General features: G+C 39.6%; 1 protein-coding gene across 7 annotated transcripts; it reads right to left on the bottom strand.

Annotated features, from left to right (window-relative positions):
- Positions 1-986: 986 nt before the first annotated feature.
- Positions 987-17,453, bottom strand: NEK4 (NIMA related kinase 4). Of its 7 annotated transcripts, none has more exons than XM_062610262.1 (16): positions 17,104-17,453; positions 13,349-13,615; positions 12,148-12,345; positions 11,219-11,326; positions 10,414-10,568; positions 9,631-9,772; positions 8,349-8,777; positions 7,877-7,930; positions 7,510-7,653; positions 6,765-6,905; positions 6,320-6,392; positions 5,854-5,960; positions 4,540-4,628; positions 3,926-4,131; positions 2,193-2,326; positions 987-1,328 (listed from the first exon to the last, which is right to left on the bottom strand). In XM_062610262.1, the coding sequence occupies exons 1-16, from the start codon at positions 17,194-17,196 to the stop codon at positions 1,236-1,238; spliced, it is 2,433 nt and encodes an 810-aa protein (XP_062466246.1). In that variant the 5' UTR covers positions 17,197-17,453; the 3' UTR covers positions 987-1,235. The 7 variants fall into 7 exon arrangements, with proteins under 7 accessions (XP_062466246.1, XP_062466248.1, XP_062466247.1 ...); XM_062610264.1 differs by having other exon boundaries at positions 2,193-2,314; XM_062610263.1 differs by having other exon boundaries at positions 6,329-6,392.

Below are 17,453 nucleotides of genomic sequence, written 5' to 3'. Positions count from 1 at the left end.
TATCTGGATTTCTGCTAAAATCTCTCTAACCATGTGTAAAACAATCCATCCATATGGTCAGGTTGTAACAAGTCCTGTAAAAGGGTACATAGCCCAGGGTTCTGAACAAGGCTAAGAGCTGGAAACTTTCTAGGATAGGAGATTCTACAGTGGCAGGTTTGGCTTAAATAAATTTGCCCAGGTAGAGAAAGTAACACCTTGACTCTGCAGAATACAGCAGCTCTTGAAACCTTTTAACTTGAGCCTCTAATATGCCAGAGGCAGCAGGATCCAAAAGTATAGCACGTCTTTACTGTCATGTTCGTCTCCCTCATAGGTGCTGGAGATTACAATATTTAAACTAGAGGCAGGGAAAGAGACAGGTTGTGCATTTAAAATTTTATTTTACAAATTCAATTCCCTTTTCATTTCTTTATACTTTAAAAAAAGTATAAAGCTTTTCCTACAGTGATGGTACATGACACTGCCTGGGCATGTGTAGCAACACAGTCTAGGTGCAAGGAAAGGCAAAAGTTACGATGCCTATTTCTCTAAGTGACTCTGGTCTCGGGCACTTCCATTCCTAAAAGAAATTGGTGCTTGTAAGGCAAAGGGAGTTCTCCAGCTGGGACCATGGTAACCATGGCTGTGTTCTTTTCAAACATTTTCACACTTATTTTATCCAGTTACCAAATACTTTCCACTACCTCAGTGACTGCCTTAGCAATAAAACACAAAAGGAAAGGCTCTACTTAAAAGCAGCACAGCCACCCCCTTTAGCACTTTAACTTGGCAATTTACAGAAGATGAAGGGCTTTTGGTGCTATAAAAATTAGTAATTGTTTCTCCCTGCTAAGTTTTCACAGCTATTTGATATACTACAGCTTGTAGCCTATCACACCATAGCCCTGGCATAAACTGCATTACTGTATTATTATGTGACCATACCAAAAACCTTTTGCACATTCAAACCAAAACTGGTTCTGACACTCCTTTCTGTGCAAAACTCCATCTGTCCCTCTTTTCATTTATAAAAAGCAACTTCTTAAAAAGTTCCATTAAGAGAATAAAAACTAAACTAAGCAGTTTCTCTTCTGAGAAAGTGATAGCCTGGTTCACATTTTAACATAAAAATATTACTACAAAGTTTTTTGCAAGTTCACCTCCTTATTCCAGCAAAGGAGGTGCTCTGTAAGCTGGTCCAGTCTATCAAATGGGCTATAAACCAGTCCTTTTCTCTGAGGGAAAGGGTCTGGTCAGAACTTCACATTTTCTTCAAGAAACTTCAGATGTCGTGCCTTGGCACTGTAACTCACATACTTGTCTCCCATATGCTCCCGCAGCTGCAGCTATTTAGAACACACAAAAAAAGAAAAGCCACAAAATTTACTGACATTGAAAAAAACAGGAACTACTAAAATATTACTAAAAACCCCCAAACTACCAAAGCACTCAACTGGAAGTGGCACGTGAAGTTTGAAACACACATGGGAAGGAACAAAAACAGCCGAGTCTGCTGTCCGAAGGCAAGAGTTCCAAATCCCACCCAACAATTTAAAACATAAATCGGATCTTCACAGGTTACACTTAACCATGCAGCAATTCATTTTTAACCAAGTTTTGAATCAAATGAGCTGGAGGCATTGCTCACTTGCCTCAAACAGGAGTCACCAGCAGTGACATTAATCTGTCACTCTGGACATGAGGAGCATGAGGGAAGTAATGTCTAGGCAAAAATAAATACTTTTTGCAATCAAGGTTTGCATTACTGTATCAATCATAGAATCATAGAATAGTTAGGGTTGGAAAGGACCTTAAGATCCTCAGGTTCCAACACCCCTGCCATGGGCAGGGACACCTCACACTAAACCATCTCACCCAAGGCCTCGTCCAACCTGGTCTTGAACACTGCCAGGGACGGAGCATTCACAACTTCCCTGGGCAGCCCACTCCAGTGTCTCACCACCCTCACAGGAAAGAATTTCCTCCTTATATCCAGTCTAAATTTCCCCTGTTTAAGTTTTAACCCGTTACCCCTTGTTCTATCACTACAGTCCCTAATGAAGAGTCCCTCCCCAGCATCCCTATAGGCCCCCTTCAGATACTGGAAGGCTGCTATGAGGTCTAAAAGGGAGATGTGGTGGGGGCAAGACTCTGCTTATTTATCCACGTTTATAAAGAAATCAAACAATTTTATTATGAAAGACATTCACCTCTCTCTTCACTTCATCTTCTTCTTCCATGATGCTGTACACCTTCTCAAGAAGTTTCACTCCCAGTCCTTGAACCACATCAGATCTCAGGATTTCAACCATTCTCCTAATCTTGTTAGGAACTGATAACATATCTATTAAAAAATGCAATAAAATAAGTAAGTTTTTAAAATCAATGCAGTAATAAGTACTTTCAGTGCAGTTAATTTTCATACTCTCTGCAGAACATGGAACGACTGAATGCATTACTGCAGAATTCCCGCTCACCATGTGCGGGAAATAACCGTTTATCTGAAAGGGCTGGCTAGGATGATCACAGATGTCAGATTCCAAAGCACTCAGCTGCTAACTCTTGCAACACTGGGCAGGACAAAATCAAGGCAAAGTTTGCACAACTGGACCCTGTAACAACAGGACCCTGCAACTTCATTTCAGCTGTTTCCTGCATACTGTATTACAAGTATTATTTGAATGGAAAGTACTAATCTCTAATACTGCATCATCAGCCAAGCATTTCAATAACTCAATCACCTGTACTTACAGCAAATGTAAGAAAAGTTTAATCACTGTAAAACACTAATGGCATCATTTCTACCATCTGTCTCTTTGTCTCAACAGCCTTTGAAGCTTTTGCTCCTCAGCAGAAGCTGCCAACAAGAGACAGTCATTTTATAAGGGGAGGCCTCTGTTAGGAACTGAGAACACCAGCTTGCTCTTTTAATCACTGAACTCACCAACACTCCTTTTATAGGATGGATCACTTTCTCAAAATAAAATATCTGATCTAACTAAAGTTTCAGCTTAGAAATGCAGCAGCTCTGTCATCCCAAATGGCAGTAAGTGAACAGCTGGATGATCGTACCACACAATACTTGGGAGGCAGAAAAATGCAGAGAAAAAAACCCCCAAACGCTGAAATTTGTACTTTCAACATTCTGTGACACCTGCTTAGAGATTAACTCTTTCCATGTGTTTTACTTTGGTTATGCAGAATCAACCTATCAGAGTAAAATCCAGTGCTCTCCCATTGCTTTGCCTGTCACCAGACCAGTTACAAGTAGAATCCTCACCCTTTAAAACAATAAGGACAAGAACATCTGAGACTTCAAAGCCCCACCCTCAGCTTTTTCACTTGCTCTTGTTGCACAGTAAGTGCAGTCACAGCGAATACAGCTTTTTTCTTGCTTTTTGGAATGCATATATATACTTAACCAGATCTTAAATATGAAAAGCGATTCAATTCTTGCGCCTATATCTGTTGGAAAAATAACCTTGCCCAAATTCTGCCATGAGGATGAACTTCTATACTCATACAAACCTCCCCCGTGTTTAATGCTTTGTGTACAATTTCAGCTTTATCCACAATTCACAATGCTCTACAGCTATCAAATTGTTTGAATGTCTTCAAAATCTTATTTCAAAATACTCAACTCCAACTGTTCATTTTGGAAGCTGCCAAAAGTAAGTTACTTGGGGAAAAAATCATATTGCAGACCAGCTTTCTCTCTTTGTTAATAACTACACAGATCAAACACCCATTCCTTTCCTTGGCAAGTAAACCACAACTGGAGCAGTTTTGCACACAGAATTATTTAGGATGATGATTACTTCTGTAAGCATTGTTGAGATTTGAGAAGAAATGAGTGGATTGTCATGTGTTGCCCACTAGCAGGTTTTCTTTGGTTAACATCAGTTGACAACCGTTCATTTAAAGCAGTAACAAAGCAACCAACCTGAAGAAATATCTTCAAATTTGAATTCCTCTGATTCACCAGGTGATTTTCCATGCAAAATCAAAGTGTCTCGATACTTTCTATGAAGTTTAAACTCTGGGGCTGGAGTTGAGGTTGCACAATTTACAGAGTTCTCCTTAGAGTCCATTTTCAGTGTCCATGTCATTAGTTGCACCAAGTCATTCATTTCATTCACGTTGCTCTTTCTAGGAGAGGAGAAGTAATATGTGATTCAATCACTAATAAAGATGTAACTTCCATCTTGCACCCAAGAGGACTCTCAAAAAGTTTAGTGAGGCCCTGCTAAGTATTCCTTGTTATTTCTTGTGATGCAGTTTTATCAACAGCAACATCACCAGTAGTTCATCTAACAAAGGCTCAGAGCCCATTCACTCAGCAAAAATTCACAATTAATGTCCCAGAAAGTTGAAGCAAGTTTATAGTCACAGAAAGACAACAACTGAATGGAATTCATTTTCTTTACGCATCACATATTTCTTCAACCACTATGTAGAGATAAAATGTGAAAGCAATTCCTGTCATTTTTTTCCATTCCAAGTCAAGGTCCAACACAGCACTGAAAGTTCTTGCACAGTATTAAACAAAACACTTACCTCTCCTTGGAGTCACCATCAGACTTATCTGTAGAGCTTGTGGAAGAGCTTAACTCATCATCAGATAGACAATAGGTTTCTCTCTTTCTCTAAGTGAAAACAAAAATTCAAATAGCTGAAAGCAACTTATCAATATGGCACAAGCTACCGCTCTTACGTGCAAGAAAAATTTTCAACAAACATACTTTACAGACTCAGCTTAATAATATTTGAAAGGTGCAACCTTTGTTTTAAAAACAAGCTAATACACAGGACATCATTATGAAATGCTTATGTGACAAACACTGCATCTGAGTCATGCAGTTTTAACCACTATAAATGCTTCACTGAGTTCCTCTATTAGAAACAAATCTTATACTTGTGTCAGTTCTTTACCAATTGTATTATAAAGTCCATCTATTGGTCTTTTAATACACATTTTAAAAGAATATTTAAGTAATTTTTTATCAGTCAGCAAGTTCCTAGCATTCCCTAAAATACAGAGATTTTACCCAGCCGTGTGTTGTGTTCAGTGCATAGCATAATATGCAAAACCATCACTAGCATATGTACATAAAATTTAATCTCAGTTTGTGAATACAGATGAAGTTTGCACATTTAGATATCTGTTATAAACATACACAATTAGGTAAAACATGCAAAACACTTTCCATGCAAGTGCTGGGCTTTAAGTTTCAGACTGAAATTTCTTCACTATGACTCTTCTGCATCTACTGGGATCAATAACGCTCCCCTGATGTTGCGGAAGATTGTCAAATGTATACTTAAGACCTCAGAAAAGACTTTCTGATTAGACAAGGATGAACGTATCCATAGAAACTATTCACTTTTCAGCTAGCAACTATCCCTTATTGCCAGCACATAAATGTATGCACTTAAAATGACTACAGATTAAGAACACCGCTATTAAAGCACAATTAGATGTACCAGGCTAAAGGTAGCGTGCTGTTGATAGAAATTCAAAGCACACTACTGAACTGTAAGTAAAGCACAGTTCAGAATAAACTTTTTCCTTTTCAAAATAAAATAAACACTGCAATTTAGAGAGCCCACAACAATCAGTAAGAGATCTTTAGTTTTCATCTCTGACAAGCGGAGTGAAAATGCACAGTGAGCCTGGAACTGTAAACTGGTCTAGCCCAAACAAAATGAGGATTACAGATCCATACTCTATCCCAGGACTTACAAAACGATATTCACAGAGAACTCTTATTAACTCAAGAGTTCCTTCCAAATATATATGTATTTAATATAACTTTCTTCCTAAATTGTGTCTGCATTTAAATATTTCAAAAGCAGATGACACCAGTTTACCTGAGAAATACTGGGATCTGAAGAAGACTGAGTAACTTTAACATGATTCTCTATATGTGATTTTGCTTCAACTACTGCACTATTTGACGTTGCTCTTGCTGGAATCACTGTAAGGATGACATTTTCACAATCATTACAACTTGGCTGCACATATTTTGAAGCAGTTTCATGCTCATTCAAGAAAAAGTTTATCACCTGCCAGAAGACAGGCAGGTAGGTATTCTGTAGCTACTACAGTACATGAAAGGTGCATATTCAGTGCTTCATGTACATTACAAAGACAAGTTGCCACCGCTAAACACAGCTGAACATGACTAAGCAGCAGAAAAATAAAGACATGTTAATAGAAATATTTATTTTACCCTTAGTGCATCTTTCTGAAGATGGTAATGAAGAACAGACAAGTTATAATTTCTCCACAAAGAAGTTATTAGCCTACTTACAGATAAAATGTTCACATGCAAACCTGAGTTACCAGAGGGAAACATCTCCCGAGACTGTCTGAGCCTCCTTCGTTCTCTTGCTGACAAGGGCCGCTCCTTCAAAATAAGTTCATTTGATATTAATTAGCAAACGTAACAATGGCTTTTGTTATCTAAGCACCTATAAAGCAAAAAATCCATTTCAACTGAGGGAAGACAGAGCTATTAGAGTAGACCTTCTGACCACCTAACAGATGTTAATGACTTATTACAAGCAGTCTTGGTCAATGAGACGCTGGAAAAGGAGCTTCTGATCTCCATGGCCCAGCAAGTCAGCTTCTCATCCTGCACTGACCAGGTGCTTGACAGGACTTCCATTAGGTAGGAAGCTACTACACATTTATTTACTCACTGTGTAGGCACTCAGAAAACAAACTGCTCAGGAAGAACGAGAGACAAAAATAAGCTGACGTGGTATTCAGCACTAACCTTTGAAATGACAACGTGACTGGTTTTGGCGCTATTTACAGATTCAGAAGCTTCAGCACCACGCTGCTCTGCACACCTCTGTGTTGGTTTTCTGTTCACATCAGAAGGCAAAGGCAAAGGCCGGGGAGCAGCTGTTCTGAACTTGAAAAAAAAGTGAGCAAGAATTGGTGCATTTTTCATTAAAAGTACTCTACAATCTAGAAGATCTTCTTGCATGGCAAGGCTGGATGGCAGAGGTTCTGGATGCTTCTGTAACCTCTTCAGCAGCCCTTATCTACTATGCATGTCAACATCTTCTTTCTGGAGTCTGCACTCATAAGCTCAGGGCAGCCACTACATGTTTGTTCCAAAGTCCTAGTAATCTACTATCCCACTACAAGTCGCCTTATCAACAGCAGTCAGGAAATGTACTGCTATGTATTTTGTAGTCACAAACAGTGAGAAGACCTGATGGAAATTGCTAGGAAATTGCTGCAGCACAGCACAGTGTTTCCTTGCACTCATCTGGAACACCCACCTCACACCTGTGAGAACTATTGGGATGTCCTTTAGAGGCAATCTCTGTAAATCCTTGAACATCTTGAATGTCCTGCATTTTGTTACCAATGAAGTTATACAGATTCAGGTGGAACAGAAATAGCATTAAAAAACCCCACCTTTTTTAACCAAAGAGGTACCTTTTTTAAAGATACAAAATGCAGGAGCCTTAAAGGAAAAAGTAGCATTATTTTTTGAGTATTTGCACCTTCTCTGAAGAGGCTTCGGAAAGCTCTCTTTTTGTCTGCCGTCGCTGCCATGAGAGAGAGGGCTCACTCACAGAACTGTGAGGCTGCAAGTGGGAGGTAACTTGCTCCTGAGCATCTCCCGAAGCTCCAGGACAGACATCATCCTAGGAAGTAGAACTATTTTAATAAAATATAGACATGCCATTTCCAGATTTATGCATACACACTTTAAAAAAATCACCACAGGCCACTTTACTATCCAGACTGCATTCACCTTAACATAGCGCAGGTACAGCCACAATAACCTCTTACTTGATACACAGTTAAAAGAAATACCTGCAGTACCAGCATTTTTAAGCTACTAAACCTTCAAAGAAGGGCGCTTACTTGAATTAAAAGAGGGACAAGCGGTGCCAGCAGCTTTTCAGTAGAATCCAAGCTCTGCAATAGATAATGAATTCTCATCAGAAAAGCGTGCACAAAAATATCACTGTAGACCATAATGCAATGAAATGACAAACCTATTAGCCCCCCCTCCAAATCAGGACCAATAAGATCAGCCAGGCCTATTTAGAACAGAGAAGTTATAAAATTATTTTTACTATCTCTCTTCTCAGCTGGAAAAAAAAATTGCTGTTAGCTGTAAAAATGGAATTTCTATCATCTAGATGTAAGACTAAAACTACTTCACCCTGTTGCCTTTGTAAATCTGAACCCACAGCTCCTAACTACTCTTTAATGACATCAGCAGCACCCTACTTTGACAAAAAAAACACATCAGCAGCTCTCTAAATGTTAAGAGTTGGCCATTAGTTAAATCTACTTCAAAGCCTATTTCAAGTAAGCACAAATGCATTACCAGATCAGTTTGCTTCTGGTCTTGTGACACAGGCTGCAGGAGTTTCAAAGTGTCACCATCTTCTCCTGTAGTATCAACAGAATACTGCTTAGACTCAACATTCTCAGCTTTGAAAACTTGCTTTGCTTTTTGCTGTAGTCCATCTTCCTTCATTGGTGGGCCACTGGATGTTGGTTTAGAATTCCCTGAAACATTCACATTTCTCTTTGCTTTAGTACTCTCTGGAATATGCTCACTGCCACACTTCTCACTTCCATACTTCAGCCTTGCCGATGGTAAGATATCAATATTCACATCACTAACTGTAGCTAAGGAGTCTCCCAGGTTGTTCAAATCATTACTGCTTGGTTTGCTTTCCAACTCGACAGCTTGTTTTTCTGATGGACAAATTTTGGTGGCTTTAGATTTGATGATGTAATCTTCTTCATTCTAGAATTAAAAGGAAAACAAAAGTTACTTACCTTTAGGGTATTACAGACATATGAAAGAATACTCTAAGTACCTAAGAAAATTCATTAACATATCAAGGTACATAAACTGCAATAAAATTGCAATCAATTCTGGATTAAGAGCTCAAAAAAGCCACAACCCACATTTTTTAAGAGATACAGACTGTATTTGCAAATGCCCTATTTCAGGCATTGGTTTATACACATGCAGTACACCTACTTTTCATCAGGACCACGAAAGAAAAGTTGTACTCCCTTGGCTCTTCCATAAGGGAGGAGCCAGCAAGTACAGACAGTTTCTAAGATGTACTGCACCACATACATTCAGTATTTCAGCACTGAAAGCTTAAACCATTACAAACACATGACAGAAAATAACGAACATGCACAAAATTAATCATTACAAAAGATCTGTTCTAACCACGAAAGAGTTCCAAAAAGAAACAATTTTTGGTTGTAACTATAATTATTTTTTTGTCAGTCAAAACCATATATTTAAAAATGATTACCACTTGTCATCAAATACTTTAAAAATATTTGAACTCAAAAAGCCCATGAGTAATTCACACTGACCCACAACAGAAGAAAATGGGTGTTGTTTAGTTAACATCTTACAGTTAAGACACTGCAATTAGTTTTACTGATCCACAGCTATTTGTTTATTCCTACTCTTGCCTAAACACAATTTCTTCCTTCATACACATTTTACACGTTGCAAGGAATCAGATCTATGTTCTCACAAACGCTTAAGGCACTTCTTATAAAACTGTGTTTTTTCTCCAGAAAAAAACAAGTGTTTTTTTTTTTTCTTAAAGAAAAAGTATGTAACTCACAACTTTGTATGTCCTGGCTTGCTCAAAGGAGTGATTTTGGTGTGTAACATTCCTGCTATGAGATTCGTTCTTTACTGCGACCAGAGAACAAGGATCTTTAGGTTTAGAATTTACTGTTTTCTTTTGACTTCTGGCTGCCCTCCTGTAAAGAAAACAGAAGTTGTTCGTTCAATCACCATCAACAAGACCTTAAGATATTTCTCTAGCTCATACTGATTTAAAAAAACCCACCACACTAAACAGCTTACATACAGGGAGTATAAGATACTGGGCTTTTTCAGCAGACCATGCACAAGATACTCATTTTAACTCTACAAAAGGAGCTTAAAAACACCATTCAGACTCTGCCTGCAATGTACACTTATTCAGCATAGCACTAAGGTCTGTCTTATCTGGGGCAGTAAAATAATTGACTAAACCTGACAAAAATAATTATATCAGTGAATATAAAAAGGAGCTTGCTACTACAACTCTCAGCTGATAAATGGCCTCAAAGAACCATATGGAAAGGTGTATATTTCATATCACTTTCTTCTTTTTTTACTAACTCATGACTAAGCTGTGCAATCCTAACCAATGCAGTTTTAATCAACATTTACACAAGAAACTAGTTTGCATTCTAATTCACTCCTATTTCTCAAAGCATCTAAAGAAAATGTTCATATGCTTTGTAACTGCAGATTATGTAATTTATACAGCTACAAAGACATAGGAAAAGTTGTCAAACAAAGACCACAGTAACGAAATATTTTGCACAGAATCACTCAAATGAAAGCATCTTACTCCTTCGTGGCTTCCAAAAACAAAGAAATTTGGTGCTTGATATATTGATGTCGGAGTATGCTTTTCACACTAGGCCTTTCCTCAGGTCTTTTACTGAGCATAGTTCTTATTATTTCTACCAACTGTGGGCTGTAATCCTTTGGCATGGGTGGCAACTGTAAAAAGAAAGGGAAGCCTGGTATTATTTAACATATTTGTCAGTAGGGGCTACTGCTAGATTATTTATGCATGACAGTTACATTCAGCTACATCCTTTGCATAAAGAACAGTCCTATTGTTCACATGCCTGAAGTTTCCCAAGTGTTTAGCATTAAGAAGAATATAGAAATTCAAAGTATTTTGTCTAAGAACTGTTTGTAATTTTATTAATACCAGCAGTGAAAGTTCTGTGAATAGCCTTAAAAATGTAGATAATTCCATATTAACTTTATCATATACCAAGCAGGACAGACACTTAAGGAAGCTACTCTCACCTAACAGGAAAATGGCACCACATGAAAAGTGATTTAACTTTTTGCACAATGTTAACGCAGGAGCAAACTAAGAAAGTCAGCTCAGAACTCTGAAAATTAATCCGTATACTACTTACACAACAGGGTAACAAAACAACTTTACCAAATATCTACAAAATAGTAACTGTGTGGGTCATACACCATGACGAAATACCAGTCCTACAACATATGTGATGATGCCGGTAACATGCAAGGTATTTTTAACTCCATGCAGTATTTCTGATTGGAAAAGATAATCTCAGTTCTAGACAGAAAATCCAAGCACAGGCAAAAAAAAGTGTAGAAGCTTTTACCTTTCCTTCAATAATTCGATACACCAAAGAGTTCATGTCTTTGGCATTAAAGGCATGTTTCAGTGTAGCCATTTCATAAACACAGCAGCCTAATGCCCAAACATCAGACTGAAAAAAAGAGAAAAAAAAGTTTAGGGAACTTTTTATTATTTGCAGAAGTTAATCACCTGCTTCAGAAGAAGCCTTTACTAACAGTCAGCTAATGAAGACCAAGCTTTAAGCTTCAGTCTCACTCTATTTTTCATTTTGATCAACAGAATCATTTTCTTCTATCACCAGATTTTTCTGAAGAGTACGGAAAGTTTCTGTTTGTAGCACCTCCCGTATGAAGACAGGCTGAGAAAGTTGGGACTGTTCAGCCTGGAGAAGAGAAGGCTGCGTGGAGACCTCATAGCAGCCTTCCAGCATCTGAAGGGGGCCTATAGGGATGCTGGGGAGGGACTCTTCATTAGGGACTGTAGTGACAGGACAAGGGGTAACGGGTTCAAACTTAAACAGGGGAAATTTAGACTGGATATAAGGAGGAAATTCTTTCCTGTGAGGGTGGTGAGGCACTGGAATGGGTTGCCCAGGGAAGTTGTGAATGCTCCATCCCTGGCGGTGTTCAAGACCAGGTTGGACGAGGCCTTGGGTGAGATGGTTTAGTGTGAGGTGTCCCTGCCCATGGGGGGGACAACCCCAGGCAGGGGGTTGGAACCTGATGATCTTAAGGTCCTTTCCAACCCTAACTATTCTATGATTCAATGAATCCTTTAAGTATAATATTGGTTTTAACTGGCAAATAAAAATCTTGTGATTTTTTCAGTAGAACTGTTTCCCCTCAGCTCTTGCTCACTGTAGACAAGAAATTAAAACCAGTAAGACTGTAATGTTCCCAGACAGACAAAATAAATTGCCTAACAAACAACATTCGAATTAACATACTCTACCTTGTAGTTGTAGGGTTTGTTAGAAAAGAGTTCAGGGCTCATGTAGTACGGTGTGCCTATGAGAGTGCTGGCCATGTCATACTGGTTTTCCAACACTCTGGCTATTCCCAGGTCACCCACTTTGATTATATTTGTTCGTGTCAGAAAAACATTCTGAGTTTTAAGATCTCGGTGCAGAATGTGCTTTTCATGTAAATACTGGGGGGAGAAAGCATATAAATAGAGTTAAATAACTTCTAATTGGTCCTTTACACTGAAAACTAAAACCACATTACACAAGTCAAAGAGGAAAAACACAAATATAGAAAAGAAACACACATCACTACCAAAGTCAGGAGTGCCCCTGCTGAAGGCAGCATTAGTAAATTAACCTTAAGAATGCCTGATATGGCACGGACCCAAAATTCGGCATTACTTTAGTGAAATGTCCCTGTGTGCCTCTAACAAGCCGGCGGAAAAGAGGAAGTAAAAATGTAAAGTTAAGACGCAGACTTTAACTTTATGCTGCATCCATTACTTGACTAGCATTTCTCAGTCTTAGGTACAAAATTTCACTCAAAAAATAGAATGTGAGCTTTGTGTAAACAAAAGAAAATTAGTCTTATAACAAACAAGAACAGGTAGTACTGAACACCTGCATGTGTCTGATCACAGCAGGCAACTTTCAAATAGCATTTTCTGTCCAATTTCTTATTTCTCATCTGGTCTTTATTACTTTAACAATTGTTCCTGAAGTTTGATAACCTCTAGTTATTAAATTTCAACGGAGTGAGATAAGATTTAACAGAAATGACAACTCAGTAGTCTAGATTTACCATTGAAAAAACACCAGCAAAATCACAGAACACACAATGCTTCTGAAACAGTCTGCCTTATTTTTTCTTTTTTTTTTAAGAAATGGCATTTTGTAAATTTAGCCTGAACTTTCAAACCAGAGAAACATTTCAGACTAGAATTGCAAATACCCAGGATATCACCACTATCTATTGTGATAAAGAGGTATAGGCATGAAATATGGTAGCAATTGTTACCTAAAATAGTTAATCTGATTGCAGTGATCTGTGTACATTCCTAATGTACTAATAACTATGGTATGTAGATTCTAATCCAGCCAAACTGGAATTCAAAGTCTGCAGCCTAACTGTGGAATTTTTCATTGCAGAAACTTCTGTCTGAAAGTGACAGTTACACTTCATTTTACCTGCAGTGCCATGGCAATCTGCACAAACCACTCCACCACCTGATTCTCAGGCAAAAGTTGGCCCTTCTGCTCTTTAAGTTTGTGATACAGATCTCCTCCCTCGCAGAAGCCCATAACAATATATAAGAGGCCATCTTCTCCCTGCCAGGACTCTCTGTAGGTGACTATGTTTGGGTGTTTCAACTGGGATAACAGCTGTGCCTCTTGTTCTGCTGCTTTCCTCTCTCGGTTGGAAGCATTCTTAAGGTTTAACCTTTTGATGACGTACTGTAAAAGAAATTGCAGGGTATAACGTAAGAAATGACAGTAACTATGCAGAAGCCCTAGGGAATTCCCCAAATCTAGAGGAAGTACAGTATTTGAAATCTCTACACATTATTCTATATGGAGGCTACAATTTGTCTAGCAGTTATACATCATTTCTACCATTGTGCGATAAAAATGGAAGAGCTTTGGCTATTCTGTTCATCTACTTCAATATATCTCTGCACAGACATTTCACAGTGTTTAGATTTGTTTTGACTCATGTTCACATTTACCTTTTTTTTTTTTCACTCTCATTTTAAATGTGTGCCTGTTGTTCATCTCTTAAGCCTGAAATACCTGTTTGTCCATCACAGTTACTGTCAAAACAGGTCATTTCAATAATAACTTTAAAATATAATAACATTAAGAAAAGTATGCTATCATATGCAAAAAAATGACAATGGATGTCTAGGATAAAAGTCATCTGGCTAGGATTATTTTGCTTTTCCCTGATGGAAAACCAAACCCTATTCCTTTCATTTTATTTTGCCAGAAAACCAAACCCTATTCCTTTCATTTTATTTTGCCAGAAAACCAAACCCAATTCCTTTCATTTTATTTTAAGGAAAAGTGGACTTTTCCTTTCGATTCTCCAGAAATGCAGCACATTTGTAAAAAAAGAGAAACTCAAAAAATAACATCTCACAACTTCAGCAAATGTAGATCATGCATCTGAAGACCAAAAAATGGTGTTAGAATTGTCATATTCACAAGAAATACCTGGTAAACCTGAATTTCTGAATGCACAAAATGCTACTGCTGAGCTTTTCAGGTCAGTTCATTCTTTCCTTAAAACACTTGTACCTGACAGAAGCCCTTCAAGACAAAACTGACTTGGGATTAACTGCTTTGTACAAAAAATCTACAACATAGTGAAGAATGGGAGAAGAGGGGAAAAGCTCCTATTAGGAAAAGAAATGTGGCAAGTAGAGATGCAGCTGGAGGGCTCCTACAGTCAGGGGCACACTGAAAAAATACTGAAAGCAGACATCATTTACTTTTTTAACAACTTGCCTTAAAACCGTCTGTTGCATTCATGAGTTTCTGTATACGCAGGCTTAAACTTATTCAAGAAGAAATGAAATGAGCTATTACAGGGAAGTAGAGACTCTTGGTCATACTGAAAGCCAAAAGTCAGTCCTAAATTTCTTTTATCCTGGATTAAGATGGGTTAAGTTGTGGTTTTTTTATGCTACACATGAAAGCTGTTATTTAATTCCCTGGTATATGTTACATCACATCTGTTTCTTAGGAATGTCAGGGTTTAGCAATAATATAACTGAAGCTGAAGACAAGACAATAAAATCCATAACACACATTCATCATGTACAGCACCAATATTTTAGTTCTGGCCCCTTCCTGACAGAATTTTTGTGGTAATCACTTTTAGAGCATCAGCTGTCTACACAACAACCACGCCACTGTATACATGTGACCCCACTTCTACCTGAGAGCTTTTAAATTGAAACATCCAAATCAATTTTTGCTTACTCAGTTTCAGTGTTCTTCCAATTGCTTATGGTGTCTACTTCCCAGGATGGGCCTATTAATTTAGCCCAGCACATTTACTACGTGGTGGGGAAGACTGCCCCAAGGGAACCAATTATGCAGAAATCAAATTACCTTGTGATTTTGTATGTCTAGTATCCAGCAGACCTCTGAAAAACTCAATTCTTCTAACTTGTGACAATGCAAAGCTCCCAAGAGGAATATAACAAAACTAATTGTGTGAAGCATCATCTAAGCTTAAAATAAAATAGAAATGCTGTAACTACTATGTTCTGTGTGACAAGCCAACTCCAAATGTATCCTTGGGCATGGAAACCAGAAGCTTTTAGCTTTATATCAGCATCTATCTTTACAGGATATACTACCAAAATGCAAAAAGTATACATTTAGCCTAACTTTAAACCTAGCACTGGTTATATTAATTTAATGAGCCTGTTATCCTGACTAGATTCCCATGAAGTCTATTGCAATGACCTCCTGCCTTATTTCATACCAAACTGTGTACAAGTCCAAGGCCAGGCTGGACAGAGCCTTGGGTGACACGGTTTAGTGTGAGGTGTCCCTGCCTATGGCAGGGGGGTTGGAGCTTGATGATCTTAAGGTCCTTTCCAACCCTAACTATTCTATGATTCGATGATTTTAAGCATGTAGAGCCACTTGACCTCCTCCACAAAAAAAAAACCAGCACTCAGCCAACAGCAAACACGCTTGAATCAAATACCGTTTCTTTCATAGAACGTGTAGCATGTTGTCAAAGCCACAACAACCAACCATGATCACCCCACTACAAAAGAAAGTTTATTAGTTGGCAAAACACACATTTACACACAGCAAATATTTAAGGTAAAGTAACAATGATAAGGAAGCAAAGCTCTCGCCAATGTTAATGACCAGTAGTAACACGACAAAGAGGTGAAATCCAAGGACCTGCAGAAGGTTGAAAGTCACCTCAATGTGCTGTTTACTTTTAGGATGATAAGGTTAGCAACTCTTTGCTGACATTGGACTATGCACCGAAGTGACAGGCCCAGAGGCAACAAGTGCTCCCATCACTGCTATCCAACCAAATCCAAAGGGATTCCAGCTTCTTCCCTGCCTTCATCTGGATGGGATGCACCCAAAGATCACTGCTGGGCACACTCCTCCCATCATCTCTAGTTAAATCCTGGGTGTAGCGCTCTCACCCAAGGTTTCCGTGGTATCGCTCTGCAGACATTCGCCATCCCCCTTTCTTTATCCTATCAAACACATCTGCTTTGGCCAGGCAAGACAAAGCATTCCAAATTTCCAACAAAAAGGCACAGACAAAAACGACCACACTCAACTCTGCCATAAGCAGAACTCTGCCGGGTTCTGCCACAGTCGATATAGCGAATACAAACCCCATCTCCCCCCAGCACAGCCAATGCCAGCAAAAGCCAACATCAGAGGCTGGTTTTTCCACCCTTATCATTTTTGTCTTCACCACGTGTATAACATAAAGGGACTATACAAGCAGCAAAAAGCCAACCTTTTCTGCTTCATGCTAAAAGGAGCAGGCTGTGTTTTGTCACCTGAAGGACTACCAAAACTAGGTTTTCCTGCCCAAAACAAGCAACTATACATTAAAAAAAAAAAACAAACAAAAAAAAAACAACAAACCAAAAGCCCCCACAAAACCAGTTTTTAAACGGGGGGCGGGGGGGAGCAAACAGTAGTATTTAAACGGGGGGGGGGGGGGGGAAGTGCGGATTTTGGGGGTTTGGAGTTTTGAGTTTAAAGGGGACAAAGAGTCTTCTTCACGCCTTTAATAAAAGCCTCCACAGACAACGGAGGAGAAGAGCCCCTCACCCCAGCGCCAGGTCCGCGTCACGGCCGTACCCCCACAGCAGGCCGCGGCTGCTCTCCTCACAGCTCGCCACGGCCGCAGCCCGGCCCCGCAGCGACCCGGCCCTCGCTACCTGCTTGCTGTCCTGGCGGTGCCGCACCAGGCTCACCTCCCCGTAGCTGCCCTTGCCCACGGCTCGCAGGAAGCAATAGGCAGCCAGGGGCATCCTCTCTCCGCCGGGGCCCGCTCAGAGCCCGGCAGCGCGGCCGCTGCTGCCATAGAGATGCCCGCAGCTCCCCGCCGGCACAGGCAGCGCGCCGCAGCGGCGTGCAGAGCGGAACGCCGCTTGTCTCTATGGTGCGCTTTGCGGCGCTGCGGCGGCCATTTTGGAAGCGGGTGAGGCGGCCATCTTCAGAGCGGGCAGGGAGCTGACGGGAGGGGTGAGGCGGGCGGGAGCCAGCCGTGGCTTCGCAGCCTGTTACG

Source organism: Pezoporus occidentalis, unplaced genomic scaffold (assembly GCF_034315485.1).
Source record: "Pezoporus occidentalis ecotype Australia unplaced genomic scaffold, CSIRO_AGI_Poc_V1 ctg145, whole genome shotgun sequence".
Lineage (NCBI taxonomy): Eukaryota > Metazoa > Chordata > Aves > Psittaciformes > Psittacidae > Pezoporus > Pezoporus occidentalis.
The sequence above is the reverse complement of the archived record's forward strand: the minus strand, read 5'-3'. Positions and strand labels throughout refer to the sequence as shown.

Coding starts and splice junctions, on each gene's coding strand:
- NEK4 (XM_062610262.1), bottom strand. CDS start 17,196: ATGCCCCTGGCTGCCTATTGCTTCCTGCGAGCCGTGGGCAAGGGCAGC. Junction 8,778..9,630: donor AAGCCAGGACATACAAAGTT/GTGAGTTACATA, acceptor TTTTAATTCTAG/AATGAAGAAGATTACATCAT. Junction 2,327..3,925: donor ATTTGAAGATATTTCTTCAG/GTTGGTTGCTTT, acceptor ATTTTTTAATAG/ATATGTTATCAGTTCCTAAC.